This window comes from Pagrus major, chromosome 11 (assembly GCF_040436345.1).
Source record: "Pagrus major chromosome 11, Pma_NU_1.0".
NCBI classification, from domain to species: domain Eukaryota; kingdom Metazoa; phylum Chordata; class Actinopteri; order Spariformes; family Sparidae; genus Pagrus; species Pagrus major.
Genome location: NC_133225.1, coordinates 7,333,414 through 7,348,803, shown reverse-complemented (window position 1 = coordinate 7,348,803; position 15,390 = coordinate 7,333,414). Strand labels below are relative to the sequence as shown.

Genomic DNA, 15,390 nt, shown 5'->3' with positions numbered 1-15,390 from the left:
ATTGCGGTGGTAGTTGTTACGGCAGCCAATCACAGGCCTGGAGAGTGTGACGGGATCACGTGGGAGAGGCGTGCATTCGTGAGACGTTTGTGAACAATAAGAAAAGAGAACTCCGCAGCCAATATTTGTATTATTTATTTATTTTTTAATGCGTAATACTTTACATAAAATTAAAGAAAACACAGAGACGAAAATATATTCTCCCCTATTTCAATTTAATATGCTAAGTTTATCTTGCGTGTTGAAACACATAAATGCTCTTGTTGTGAAATACAATGCCATTAAATTCTCCTCTGTATTTTTTATCCTGTAGGAGAAATACAGTTACACCTCGCACATGATAAAATAAGGTGCTCTTAAATTAAAATGACCTCCATTTGCATCAATGGCGAGCGAGGAGGAACTTCCAAGTAAAAACATTTTTAAAAAAATCTACGAATTTACCAGACTACCGTGAACGCACCGTTGCATACACACTGGGCACACCTCTCTGGGTGTAGTCTTCCCCACAGAAAGCTGCTTACATGAACTTACAAGATCACACTTAACATACCTTATATTAAATAATAATATCATCTTAATGAAATAAAATGACTGAAAAGACTCAAACCCTGCACGAATAAAGCAAAGTGTGGGGTTCATTTCAGCTACACACCAGCCAGTTGTATATATTTGCAGTGTATGCAGTTTGAGCTGTGGATGTAAAAAAGAACACAATCATGCACAACAAACAACATGTAACAGCGTCCAACCAGACATCAGATTAGCTTGCAACTAAGCCACTAGGCCACTCTAATAATAGGTAATCCCCCATCATGCCTCTTTGAAAGATGCTCTGAAGCCGGGGCCTTTCAGTTCATCCCCCTTTTTTTATTCTGTGCAACCACAAAACCATTAAGTGACTGATGTGCAGCTCAAACGGTGTACGGTGAAGGAGTTATAAAAGGTGCATCTGATCCGAGTGCTAAATTACATACACTGTGTTGCATAAGAGTGGCTGGGTGAGAAAATAAAATAGCCCACAGGCAGATTAACCACTGCTAAAGTAGAGATATGTTACTTAAGAACATCTCACCAGACTTCCTTTATCCCCCATCAACTGTCATATTGCTGACAGTCATAAACTAAAACAGCATCTGGTGCAGGTGATGGCTGATTTGCTTTTAAATTAAATGTACTTTCAGGTGCTCTCATTGCATCAGGCTGAAAGTCCCTGAAAGAAATCCATCCTCTTTTCACTCCCACAACACTTTCTTTCTCGCAATATATGGCTTGCAAAATGACGGTGCAGTCCATTAATAGTCCATTAAATCAGTGTGAAACCAGAAACATCTCTGTTACAGCGCATGATGGCACAAGGCATGGCTGGATTAACCTGTTTGGGGGCCCCCGGGGCTGCTGAATGACCCTCCCACCCGCATCCCCACCCCCACCCCTCCTCACTTTCACTTCCCTACCGCTCACTCAGCTTAGTGTGTGTGTGCGTCCTATCACGTCCAAGCTCCCATCAAGTCAGTCATTGATTGAATGCTTATTTATTAAAGATAAACTAAAATAATTAAACCTGCATTAATTGATTATTTTGGCGTCTTGGGAGCAGTGCTGCTAAGTATGGCCTTATAAAGTGGCTGTGGCTAATGTGTTAAACAGAGTATGGTTGGCTTTCATTTGGAGCTGTGTTTCTGTCTGACTGAGAGATTCAAATGGGACCTGTAATGCTTTTCCTACTATCTGTCATGTATGTTACAATGTCCGGTGTTGAATAATGAGGTAAATGTAGGTAAAAGTAGCATTTTAAAGAGGTCATGTTATGATTTTTGGGGTTATTGCCTTTCCTTTATTGCATTATGTTGCATTTTTGTGCATGTAAAAGTCAACTGTCTGTCATTTGGAGAAAGAAACAATTACTTGTATGTAACTGTAAATCATTCAAGCGTTTAAATCAAATTCATTTTATTTTATTCATCTGCCTGCGTGTCGTGGCAGATCACTCCTTCTCCGTGGCTGCCTGCCTAAAAAAAAAAGAAAAAAAAACTACAAAAGCCATAAATCATGTAGGATATGGACTACACTTCAGTCCCTGCCGCAGCCGACGGCGAGATAAAAACCGTTGCCTGGCTGTGGACCGGAAAACAGCCTGCTGAAATAGCTGCCTGCTACAAGAGGAAAGAGTTTGGGTGAGAGCGAAAGAAATTATAAAGAAGTGGCCGTGAAACCAAAACAACGAGCTGAAAGGAGCTAAAAAGGCTCCGTAGCACTGAGAGGAGCTGCGGTGCCGGGTCATTACTCTCAGTGGGTTCATCGCTACAAGGGGACTCCTCTCACATTGGCCAGCTTTTAGATCCATGATTAATTTAACATTATTGATTAGTGCCACTTTAAAGTCTTGGGTTGCTCTTCCCCCCCTCCCCCTCCTCCCTCCAGCTGTGCCCTCCTGGTATCACCCCCCCTCCTCTCCTCTACTATCACTACCAAGGCCACACACACTCCCCAAAGCGGATGTGTGCGTCTACTTTTCTTGCAAAAGACGGACCTCTAACATCCAAACACAAGCCTGTGTGTGTGTGTGTGCGCGTTTCCTGTTTTGAGGCGCGCTGAACTGCACAATCATCAAAAAAAAAAAGGAAAAAAATCTCAGGACAATGACTCAGTCGGTTGAAAAGCAGCCGACTCGCTTGGTGAGTGGCTGTAAGACGGTGTGATCCGGGGCTCCTCCACCAGGGCAGCGCAGTCTCAAACCCGCCGTCGCCCTTTTTTCTCCCCCCCCCCCACCACCACCACATCGCGCAGTAGTAGTGTACCTTTAAAAGGTTGAACTCGACAGTCGGCGAGCACCGGATTGTTTTCCCCACTCGGCTCAGCTGTAGCTACCTTCCAGCAGTGACATGGCATAGAGGCGGTGTGCAGTCAGCAGCATCCTGCACCATGGACGCTCTCCGACGGCCGACGCGCAGCCGAGTCCTCGCCGCGCTGGACACGACGCTGCTGCCCGTGTGGATCCTGCTGAGCGCCGCGTCGGCAGGACTGAAGGCGGAGGACGACGCAATGGAAGAACTTGCCACCGAGAAGGAGGCTGAGGAAAGTCACCGACAGGACAGCGTTAATCTGCTGACGTTCATCTTACTGCTGACCTTAACCATTCTCACCATATGGCTCTTCAAGCACAGACGGGTCCGTTTCCTTCACGAAACCGGACTGGCAATGATTTACGGTGAGGGCTTATGGGCTTATATGTTGAATGCATGTACACGCACACGCACACCACCACCACCGCCGCCACCTTCCCGCAGGCTTTGCATGATTCAGTCTCCCTCGTGGTGCACAGAGGCGATGGGGAGATAAAGCTGAAGATGATTTAAGTCTGAACAAAAAAAAAAAAAAAAAAAAAACGCACCTCCTCCGCATTCCCAGCAGCGCGCACACACACAGCTCCTAATTGGCTGGTCTAATTTCTAGAAGGTGCTGTCGGCTGCTCAGCCTCGTCTCAAAAAGTCTCCACCAGAGCTGCAGCTCCATCCCTGACTGACTGGGAGCACAGCACCCTGACTCCTGCATCTGAGGGCCACTTAGACGCGTCTGTGTGGGGGTAATGAATGAGATTACAGTGACCTTGATGGAGGCTTTATTGTTTTTATCTGCTGTGAGGAAATGAGACAAGACAGGGAAAGATTTAAACATGTTTGGCATGTGCATGTAGTCACTACAGGACTTACTGCTGACTGACAATCATGCATCTCAAAACAGGGGAGATGACCATCGTCTGTGTGTTGTTAAAGGCTACAAAGTCAGAGAAATGAAAGTGGTGCTGGGTAGTTTTGCCTCATGTTTGTCTGTTTTGAGTGAGCGGCAATTTTATTATATTACAATATTAATGAGGTAATAATACAAACTCAGAAATATTTATTTTTCCCGTAAGTGAACAAACAAGCTGTTGTCAGAGGAAAATAAGCTCCCCAGAGCACTGTTTGAAGCTAGAACGGTGGCAGGGTCCGCCACATATAAACAAAGTACAACAGTATGAACTGTGTTGTCCTTTAAGGTCAGTTTGTTTATTCAGTTTGTTCAGGCATTAAAAAAAAAAAGATCTTTCTCTTCTGATTAAAATGTCTTCCCCCAAAACTACATGCATCGTCACATCCATCAGTGTGTGAGGCCGTCATCAGCTGGGGTCTGGATGTGTCAGCGAGTTTGTTTTTATTCCTACAGGGACGTCAACATAAGCGCCGAATGCTCACTGAACAGGCTTAAATGCTATAAAACCAAACTGCACATGCTCAGTTGTGAAATCGACGGAGATCAGACTCGTATCCCAGCAACTTGAGTCCAAATTCAGAGGAGAAAGTCTTTTACTTTATGAAATAAAAGTCTGTCTTTCATCATCCGACGACATGATCACATAACAGGAGTCGGCGAGCACTGCCACAGTATCTTCTGAGGAATGTTGAATTGAGCTATTTCAGTTATAATGTCTCTAAACACAGCGACAGTCACTGCGTCCGTAGCTCGTTTTTCTTTATACGTTATCAGAAGTGTCAGTCCGTGCTGCAAACGTCACTTATTAACCAGAGATCTCGTATAAAAAAGTCAGACTTTGACTTGTTTTCTTAAATGCTTTAAAAGTAAACTGTGATTTGGCGTTTTTCCAGCTCAGCTCAGTCTTTGTAGTTTCATTTTCCAGCTCCACAAATATAGGCCAGGTCCTGGCAGCAGGCCCAAAACAGACACTGAAGAAATATGACAGCTGAGATTTACTATGTTCCCAATATACTTGGGAGCGTTGTTATTATAAGGGCTTTTGTGCATATACATTTTGTGTTATATGTGTTAATAAACACGTGGCAATAGAGTTTTAAACTTCTATTGTTCCCTCAGTCAAGTTGTTGGCCCCCCGTGCTCCTAGAAATATTATCACCTTCGCCAAGGAGGTCACGTTTTCGCCTGTTTTTTGGTTTGTGAGCAGGATTACACAAAAACTACTGAACGGATTTCCACGAAACTTGGATGGAGGATGGGTCTCGGCCCAGAATAGACCCTATTAAGTTTTGGTGTAGATCCAGATAAAGGGACGGATCCTGGAACTTTTATCTCACTTTCTTTAACATTGCAGTTTTTTTGACGTGGAGAATGATACATGGATCTTGATGAAGGAAAAAAAAACAAAAAACAGACGCTTTTACGTGGCTGGTATCTACGAGTGAGAACAATCTGATGCAGATGCAAATAAGAATCCGGATGTAGCTGATTTAAATAATCAAATTGTATTTGATATTGGCTTAGGCCTTTATTGAGTTAAAGGCCGTGGCGGAGGTAAGGGAAGGAGTGCCATTCTGGTTTTTGCTGGATTCAGTTTTATGTGATGAAGTTGGAACTTACAGTGTCCAAGCACTGTTTTTATCTTTTAGACTATCGCCAGTGTTAAAGTGCTGCCAAGCGGGTACTTTGTGACAATATTGACTTGCTGTATAAAGAGCAGACTTTACAGAAATCCTGTGTTTTCAGTCGGTATATTCAGACGTGTATTGTGGCGTGTTGATCAAGACTAATCGTTGAATCAGAAAACGTACATGACAGTCTTCGGTGCCAGTTTAAACACGGGGCCGACATCTTGTCAAATGCTTGTTTTCCTTGTTTGGTACTTCCTAGTTTGAAAACATGGAACTTCCCTTTCACTGGAAAGAACCTAAAGTTTGTGAACTCGAGGGTATTTTGCAAGAGATTGAAACAACGGGCGGTTTTATTCTCAAAGATTATTCGTTACAAAACTGTCACTTTTAGTGTACGTGCGGTGAGGCCGGTGTGTGTGATGTCCGAGGTTAACCCTCTGGGGGGGGAAGAGTGAGCTGACAGCTTTCCTTTTGCCATGTCTCCTGCAGATAACTGCCATCTGATCAGAGGATTTATGTTCTCTAACTGGCTGCCTCATTCCTTTTATTCCTGTCTTTAGCTCTCCCCACAAGCCTCTGCTTTACCATCTCCTCATTTCTCTTCCTTTGCTCTGCTGCGCTGCGTGTCACTTGCCTGATCCCGGTGGCTTGTGCAGCAGAAGCACCTGAAACATTATTGACTGGATGGGGTTTGATTTTGTTGGCGTTTCTTTTTGGGGTGATTTTTGGCCCCCGCATTTATTAGAAAGCCATAACAAAAAAAAGTCTAAATCTTTATATTTCACCTGCATTTTATCCGCAGGTCTGCTGGTAGGTGTGATCCTGCGTTACGGCATCCCCGCCACCAGCTACCACAACAAGACACCCCCGAGCTGCTCGCTGAAGGAGGGGCCTGTCAGCACCCTGCTGCTTAATGTCAGCGGCAAGTTCTTTGAGTACACCCTCAAAGGGGAGATCAACTCCAGGGAGATTCATAACGTGGAGCAGAATGATATGCTGCGAAAGGTAAAACAAAAAAAGCAACCACTCTTCAGGTCTGAATTTGCCACATTAACCACGTTAACTCTGTTTTTTTCTGATCTTTTTGCAGGTGACGTTCGACCCTGAAGTATTCTTCAACATATTGCTGCCTCCAATCATTTTCCACGCTGGGTACAGCCTGAAGAAGGTGAGATGTTGCAAGTAAACTTCAGCCTTCGTGCCATAGATGCTGCCACAAACTGCTGTCTCATTGGACAGATGGTTTGCTAAGAAAAAAAACCCCTCACCGACCACACTGAGAGTGTTTGGTGTTTACCGAACATAAGTGGCCCTTTTGAGGGGAAGTCCAGAGCAGATGTCTTTTGTTTCCTCTCTGGTGTTAGTACCTGGCAAAAAAATCTGACAATAGTAAGATGAGACGTTTCTGCTTTTGATTGTCGTAGACCAACAGATTTGTTTTATTCGGGGAATCCCTGTGGCAGCGCTGCACTTTTTAGTCATTAATCCATCGCCTATGAGAATTTCCCTGACGGCAGGTGGTGATTTTTATGCATGAGAATTGTGAGTTGAAGGTGCTTCAGTGCCCCGACCTTGAAGTAATGGAGAGCGAAAATGTGTTTAAACAGCTGGTGACATCTGATATATGATCTCACTGTGAGGGCACTCCCTCCGCCTTTTCCAATTACACGGTGATGGATGATATCAGATGAACGAGGGGAAATGTTCTTGTGCTCCTGTGCAGAGCATCGTCTGAAGGATCGGACGGAGGGTTAGAGTGAAGTGGTTTAGCTTGAATGCTGCTTTAAGCAATGCTAGCAGCGTGGCTCTGGATGGCAGTGTCGGCCTTTGAAATAACTCAGCAGACGTGTGATAGGGCTGCCATGAAATTTGGAATAGTCATAAATATTTAATGTCAACAAATTGCTGCAACCAGTGATTGTTTTCACTGTCGATGAATCTGTTGAATATTTTTCTTGATTAACCGATTTGTTAAATGTTGAAGGACAGTGTGTTTGTCCACAACCCAAAAATATTCAGTTCAGTCACAGAGGAGGAAAGAAACCAGAAGATATTCACATTTAAGATGCTGGAATCAGAGATTTAAGACTTTTTTCTTAAAAAATTACTCAAACCGATTAATCAGTTATTAAAATAATTGGCAACTAATCCACTAATCAATGCAGTTCTAGTCATAATATACTGTTTTACCGTTGGTCAATACAAAAAATCCACACTTCATTATTTTAATTCACAGTTTTAACACTAATTGCAACATCAGACATCCATCAAACTGTCTTTTGAATGTCACTGCAGTTAAACTTGACAAACAGGAGGCAAAATATCTTCAGTGAGATTGCTTTTTACAAGCTGTTTCACCACCACCACCAATTTATAAAAAAAAATCCTAGCTATGAGCAGCACCTTCACTTCCTTTGTGCATTGCATTGTGGGAGAATAGTATCCATCAACAGCACACTCAAAATTCGACTGCATTTTGTCTGCTAACGAATCATTTGAGTAAACCTTTGTCCTTTTTCCAGTGTCGACACACCAGGCTTTTACTAAAAGTCTGGATTCAGGACAAACTTTCGGGCTTGTTGATATATAGGCACTGTACGGCTGTCAACCAATTGTTTCAGCTGCTGTGAACTCTAGTCGCTGCTGAGTAGTAGTAGTTTTCTACAAGATGCTTTCAGCTGAGTGTTTAAAAGGTCTCTCTGTGACGGTTTATAGCTATTACAAAACTATGAATCTACAGGCTTTTTTGTTTGTCGAGTGAAACTGTAATTCAAAATGGAATTTGCTGACTCAAACGGGCCTCAGGAAATGGGAGTCCAGGGGTCACGTTAGCCTTTTTCTTTAAAATACTATGTCTTCAAATCTTCTGTTGCAGTGGGAGTTCATTTGCAACACAATGTTAACAGCTTTAGAGAGAAGTTTGTGTCTCTGTGCTCGTTAACGTGTCGATTCAGTTAATTATCCGCTTTAGATCACCGTAGCGAAACACACTGGACTGTAACTGATGTGCTAAGCTGTCATAATTAGCCGTGCGTCATCTAACTGTGAGAATGATCCGTCATGTACATCCCCAGTGTACTTATCACAGTAGTTTTCCTCCTTTTTGCTCGATTCTTTGATGTTTTGATGTTTTTCACAAAAACTCACTCCTGACAGTCACTAAGGGAAAGGCTCATTTCCTGGAGAAATCTGAATCAGCATTTCTAGTTTGTAGACACAAGGAACTTGGCCATTAAAACCATCCGGAGAGGTGTTTGTGTTGTGCTACTTTGTTTGTTTTATAACCAGTCAAACGGCTGAATCTGTTTGTGTTTCTGGTCCTGTTTGACGGGGAGTTTTCTGTGGTGGTACGCAGTGTCGAAACATGACAACGTTTAACAAAACACAACATTTGACAAAACACATGTCAGAAAACACAACATTTCAGAAAACATGTCAGAAAACACGTCAGAAAACACATTTAGACATTTTCGTAAAATGTTGTCCAAAGTGTTTTTGTGTTTTAATGAAACGTTGTTGTGCTTTGACCCTCAGGGCCACCATAGTTTTACCTTTCCTTACTTTTCTTTCCCTGCCCTCAGCTTATTCTCCTTTTTTCTTCCTCTTCCAGAGAAACTTCTTCAGGAATCTTGGCTCCATTATAACCTATGCATTTCTTGGCACTGCCATCTCATGTTTTGTTATTGGGTGAGTGTCCACCTCCTGTTTATGATATGTCAGTTTAAAATCAGGAGCCTTATAATCAATCCGTTGTGAGCTTGTGTTATGTATCTCTTGGTCTCCACCCGCAGGAATCTGATGTACGGCGTGGTCAAACTGATGCAAGTGGTCGGACAGCTCACCGACAAGTTCTACTACACCGACTGCCTTTTCTTTGGTGCCATCATCTCCGCCACAGACCCAGGTGACACATACACATGCTGACCCGGATGATGTGATGCCGTTCATGGCTGTATATTTAAAACTAACTGCTGTTTGAATGTTTTTTTCTGTCCTAATCCCTGTGCAGTGACGGTGTTGGCCATCTTCAATGAGCTCCACGCAGACGGGGATCTCTACGCTCTGCTGTTTGGAGAGAGTGTCATGAACGACGCGGTGGCCATTGTGCTTTCATCGTAAGTCACTTTGCATCCTTTTCCACCAGATAAAAGCTCTCCCTCTGTGGTTTGAGCTTTTTTTTCTCCTCCTGATGTTGAAATTCATCACTGACATGTGAGATGGAGCAGCACCGCTTTGCATCGCTGCTCCACTTGACAGACAGACAGACAGACGGCACTCTGCCTCCCTCTGCTGGACGATTATAGATCACCTACTGCTAAATATTTGTTTGTGACCATTTTTTATCTCATTCTGCAAAATAAGTAGTTAAACAACTCATGGACACAAGAGATAATTTTCCAACACCTGCCACAACATGTTCTCTCTGTATTTCAGGTCGATTGTGGCTTACCAGCCGGCTGGAGCAAACACGCACATGTTCGACGCCGCGGCCTTCTTCAAGTCGGTCGGGGTTTTCCTGGGTATTTTCAGCGGCTCCTTTGTGATGGGAGCAGCCACAGGAGTCGTCACCGCTCTCATATCCTTTTCTCTGTTCCCTTCTTTAAAATGAACATGCAAAGATGAAGTCTAATTTCCATATTGGCGTTTTGTGTCTTTAACTCGACTTCCACGTCACCAAGTTCACCAAGCTGCACTGTTTCCCGCTGCTGGAGACGGCCCTCTTCTTCCTCATGTCCTGGAGCACCTTCCTGCTGGCCGAAGCCTGCGGGTTCACAGGTGAGCTGGTCAGGGCGGGGCTGTGACGGAGGTAGATGTACTTTTGGGAAGTAGGTACTTTGAGGGTTGTGGTCAGGATGGTAAAAGACGCCTGCGTATTCACCATCTGACAGACGTCTTTTTGACTTGAATGCATCAAACGTCCGTCTGATTCTCAGTCATCCAGGTCAAAGTCCTGTATATCACGAAACGCTGAGTCAAAACAACTCGACTTGCTTTTCATTCTTGAAATTCTTCCTACAAAAAAGTTGTAAACTTAATCTTAATCTTATCAAGCATAAACTTCAAGTGTACTTTATGTACCAAGTTCTCTAACATCAATGTACTTGTTGTATACTTGCAAGGATACTACTGTGGCGGTACAAACCAGCTCCAACCTGCATAAAAATATAAACAAAAAATATGTATATTTACAGGGAACGCCAAATGTCAACTACTTGGATAATGAACAAATGCCTCTTCAGGGGATAATCAGACTGAAATGTGCTTTTACGAGCTCTCAAGTCCCCAATAGAAACAAAATGGGAACATCTGAAGGTGTATATGGGCTTGGGTTTCAGTTAAGATAAAGAAAAGCAAACCTGCAGGTGTCTGCTTATTTGTAAGTCAGGTAACACTTGCACAAATGAGGACGGCCCTGATGCAGGTAGGCTAGCTGACTGCTGACTTTTTGTGCTCACTAACTGGGCTGAACAATAAACACAATTTCCTTCAGCTAGAACAAAACAGGGCAGCAAAGAAATCTAAATATGGGCCTAAACAGACCAGAGTTTCTGGCTGGCCCCCCCAGGCCCAAGCTGCCTCCACTCGTTAGTTAGGAGTCAGTCTCCACACCTGGCGAACAGGTGACCTGAATCCACTGCAGTCAGTCCAGGGGGAGTTTGAAATTCAGCCCAAAACAAAAACAGATAGCCAGTCCGACCCACTGTGTCAGACTGCTACACTACATCACTGCTTCTTGGGACTAAATTTGCTCACTTTTAGGTTTATAAAAGTGAACTTCTGAGTATACTAGTGTAAGATGAGTAGACTTTGAGTACACAAAAAAACAAACAAATATTGTAGTGGATGCCAAAGTGTAAGAACATAATGACAACTCAAATCGACGTCCCAGTTTAAAACCAGGAAACACACATTTTCTGTAAAAAAAGGAAAACTTAACTTCAGTATAAGCCAGATATAGTTAGACTATATACTTTACGGTATAAACCAAGTATACTTAAGTGTAGCTTTTATTAAGTATATCTCTGATATCTAAAAAGTAAACTGAAAGCCTACTCTCTTATTTTTTAGTTTGAAAGAAGTTTACTAACTTGTAGACTTCCAGATATGATCTATTTGTTTCTGATCCAAAATGTGGAAAAAGGTTTTGCTCAGACTGTCATCAGCCCAACAACTTACTTACACATCACGTCGGCTTTTTCCTTCTCTATAACAGAAGATTAAAGGTGCACACCAGTGATTTGTGAAACAATTATCCAAATTGAAGCAGCAGAGACAAAGATATCCTCAGTTTTTGACTTTAGTCGGTCTCAAGCTCCAAAAAAACAGATCCTACATTTCCCATAATGCAACTTAGCCCTTATTTTTAAACTCCATGCTCCCAGTTCATCAAAAAAAAAAAATAAATTCAAGCCTCAAAGTAGTTTTGTAAAGGTTTTTCCTGATAACTACTTGAATGAGAACTCAGCACTTTACTTTATCTAGATGGAGCCTTTAAATTCTGAGCTCGCTCATGTTGTTGATTATGTTGGATAACGTAATTATGAGCAGTTTAAACCGAGTGCTGGTAAACCATCCGCAGAGACCTGAAACTGTCTGTCATGCAAATGAAACGTGACAGGGATTTAACTTCAGATTATGCAGCAGATGTGCAGCAGATGAAATGAACAGATAATATAATACCCATAGCAATAAGAGGACTGCAAACCTAATCTTCGCTTCTCATTTTTCTAAAAAAAATGAGCGAATTGTCAAATGCATGTCCAAATTGCAACGCCCTCTGCCTGTTTGACTCACTGTATTGAAGCTGAGTGTGTGTGTGTGTGTGTGTGTGTGTGTGTTGCTCTACAGGCGTCGTGGCCGTGCTGTTCTGTGGCATCACGCAGGCTCACTACACCTACAACAACCTCTCTGAAGAGTCCACGAAACGCACCAAGCAGGTAGCGTCTGACCGCTTCCTGCCCACGCAGCCTCGGTTACTTTGGGCCGTTTCGAACCCCCTGATAGTACGAACAGGGTGCTCGAGGCCCCGCTGCCAGATGGCTCAGTGATCAGCCTGCTGTGACCTTAATCGGGGTTGTCTGAGGACATCCCTCCTGACATGATCGTTTAGTTTCCCAGAGGGGGTTCAGTCTTGAGGACAGGGTACAGATTAGCGTGTAGACACAACGCAGCGTGACATATTTTGGATCAGTGTCGTGGCACGCTCTTGTTATTTGGTTTGAAAGAGAACAGCGTACGAATATTACAATGGTAAGATTAAAGGAGGAGTTCACCCCAAAAAAAAAGAAAATTCAGTCACTATCCACTTACTGTCAGGCTGATGGAAAGTCGGGGGAACGTTGAATTTAAAGAAACTTTTCTGGAGCTTCACAGCAAAACAGCGTCGGAGCATTCAAAGTAAAATTCGTTCATTCAGTAAATAACTGAAGTAGATGGGGACTTGTTTTAAAATGTGAAAAGACTACTGAAAAAATAACAAAGTGGCTTCAAACAGCTCGTCCAGCGTCACTGGAAGCCCTGAAATCCCGAACTGATTTGAAAGAACATTATTTACACCCTCGATACACAGCTTCAGACGGGTAGCATGCTAACCCTTTAAGCATAGATGCTAAGGTGAAGAGTTCAGCTTTAAAAAATGGTGTAAATAACGTCTTTTCAAATCAATATTGGATCTCAGGGCTTCCAGACACTTGGATTCTGCCTCAGAAGCCTTATGAACCCTATTTTTCCACTTGTCTATTTACATTTTCAAACAAGTCTCCATCTACTCCGGTTGTTTAGGAGACTGCTGCAGCGCTGTTTTGCTGTAAATCTCCAGAAATGTCTTGTGGACTATGAAACTTTAGGAGATGGATGAACCTCTCCTTTTTAAAGTTACTTCACACGTTTTCATGTGTATCTACGTCACGGCGCGTTCGCCCTTGGTCCTGCGCCGCCCCCTCAGAGCAACATAGACGCAGTCAGCTCTGTAATCATCACGACAGCCTGAGAGCGATAAGAAGAAACGACTCCCAAAGCTTTCCTGGGATTCTGAGGGAATAGATGAGTAGCGTAGCTCAGAGAAGCAGGGAGAGGAGAGGAGTGTCTTCTAAGCAGCGCAGTGTGTTAAACTTTGCCTGAAACTCCTTCACTGATGCTGAACATTTTCAAAAAGTCCTTTATGTCCATTTTTACTGGTGTTCCTGCTGTGTATTCAGACGTTTCTCAACCGAATTCATGACGATGTTATGTTTTCCGTGCAGCTCTTTGAGGTGCTTCACTTCCTGGCTGAGAACTTCATCTTCTCCTACATGGGTCTGGCTCTGTTCACCTTCCAGAATCACATCTTCAGCCCGATCTTCATCATCGGGGCTTTTGTATCCTTTGCTGTCCTGCACATTTCAGATATTCTGTGAACTTTTGCACATTGCCTGGTGAAGACTTTTTCACAATCCTGCCCACAACTTCACATCCTTTCATTTAAGTAACACACTGTCTGTAAGCCTGGTTCTGATTGGGGCACAGCACACACGCATTTTTCTTTTTCCACGGCTGTAGAACTGGGTCATGATTTAAAAAAAAAAAAACCTTGTGGAGGATTTTTGTGCTATTTATGTCGAAAAAGACAATCAGATCATTGTGAGAAAGATTTTGCTGCTTCATTTTCATGTATCACTTGAGTCAGGAGACGCCGTTCCCCGAGTCCTTGAAGCGTTACATTGTTCTGTTAAAGACGTCCTGACCTGCCCGTCAGATCGCCATATTCATCGGAAGAGCTTTCAACATTTACCCGCTGTCCTTCCTTCTCAACCTCGGCAGAAGGCACAAGATCAAGGGAAACTTCCAGCATATGATGATGTTTGCAGGTGTGGAAAAGCATCTTTTTCCCTTTTTTTCTTGAGATTAAATGTGATTTAGGGCTCATCGATCATTTTTACATGAAGAGTTAATCTTTTAGTCTATGAAATGCTAAAAAAATTGTGATATGGCCCTTCACAATTTCTCAGAAGCCGTGGTAAAGTCTTCAATTTGCTCTAAAAATCTATAATTTGTCAAGACAGCTAATTTTCTTTCAGTAGACTAGTAGATTTATCGACTAATCGTCGCAGCTCTAATGCGATTGGATGATTTCTTGATGTGACCTTCTCCAGGTCTGCGAGGGGCGATGGCGTTCGCCTTGGCCATCCGAGACACAGCCACCTACGCCCGCCAGATGATGTTCACCACCACGCTGCTCATCGTCTTCTTCACTGTCTGGGTGTTCGGCGGAGGGACGACGCCCATGCTGTCCTGGCTTCACATCAGGTGACGTAACTAATTTTTCAGCAGCTGCTCTGCATTTGGATAAATCTGAAAGTCCTCGCAACTAAAAGATTTCTAATTGTGTAAGACAATATCAAATATAGAGGCCTACCCATAGCTTTATGGTAAAAAAATACACTTTTTTGCTAAATCAGTTATCAATAATAAGTATTTTACATATTTTATTTGCTAAAGAAAGCAGGCACGGTGTTTAAAAGATTATAATGAACCTTGATGTCTAACTAAGATTAAGTGAAAACACATATAGATACTAAAACCACTTAATTTTTTACACTCCGAGAGAGGAGCGTAAATGTTTTTACATCTGGGCAACATCATGAATTATCTTTTGACATCTTTGACACCCTCACAGGAATAAGATAAAATGTACGGATACATTTAAACATTTTGTTGCCATTGCACTACGCTACGCTCTGCTACAGACCGTCTGCCAACTAGCAAGAGATGGGAGAGCTAACCTTTGCTAAAGCTAAATTTGCTAATTATTTCTTGCAAATGAAAAATATCAATTTTGAGAAAATTTCATCTTTGTAATTATGTCAGTTCCACATATCAAAATTACAATAGCTAATCTCCTGCTTAAAGCTAATGTTAGCTAGCTTAGCGTCATGTTTTGATGGAGCTTGCTTTTTGTTTGGGGTTGGTCTGTAGCAAAACAGAGATACATTTATTTTCTGTGGACTGTAAATGATCACAACAACGT

The 15,390-nt window shown here is 42.8% G+C and overlaps 1 protein-coding gene across 1 annotated transcript in view; it reads left to right on the top strand.

Annotated features, from left to right (window-relative positions):
• The first annotated feature begins 2,643 nt into the window (after positions 1-2,643).
• The window catches only part of slc9a7 (solute carrier family 9 member 7), a 29,699-nt gene continuing 16,952 nt past the window's right edge, over positions 2,644-15,390 (top strand). Inside the window, 12 exon segments of the mRNA XM_073477010.1 lie at positions 2,644-3,211; positions 6,187-6,389; positions 6,475-6,552; positions 8,995-9,071; positions 9,176-9,288; positions 9,394-9,499; positions 9,819-9,960; positions 10,055-10,160; positions 12,234-12,322; positions 13,628-13,741; positions 14,119-14,230; positions 14,516-14,669. Of these exon segments, the coding sequence (XP_073333111.1) occupies positions 2,926-3,211; positions 6,187-6,389; positions 6,475-6,552; positions 8,995-9,071; positions 9,176-9,288; positions 9,394-9,499; positions 9,819-9,960; positions 10,055-10,160; positions 12,234-12,322; positions 13,628-13,741; positions 14,119-14,230; positions 14,516-14,669 (1,580 nt within the window). The 5' untranslated portion in view covers positions 2,644-2,925.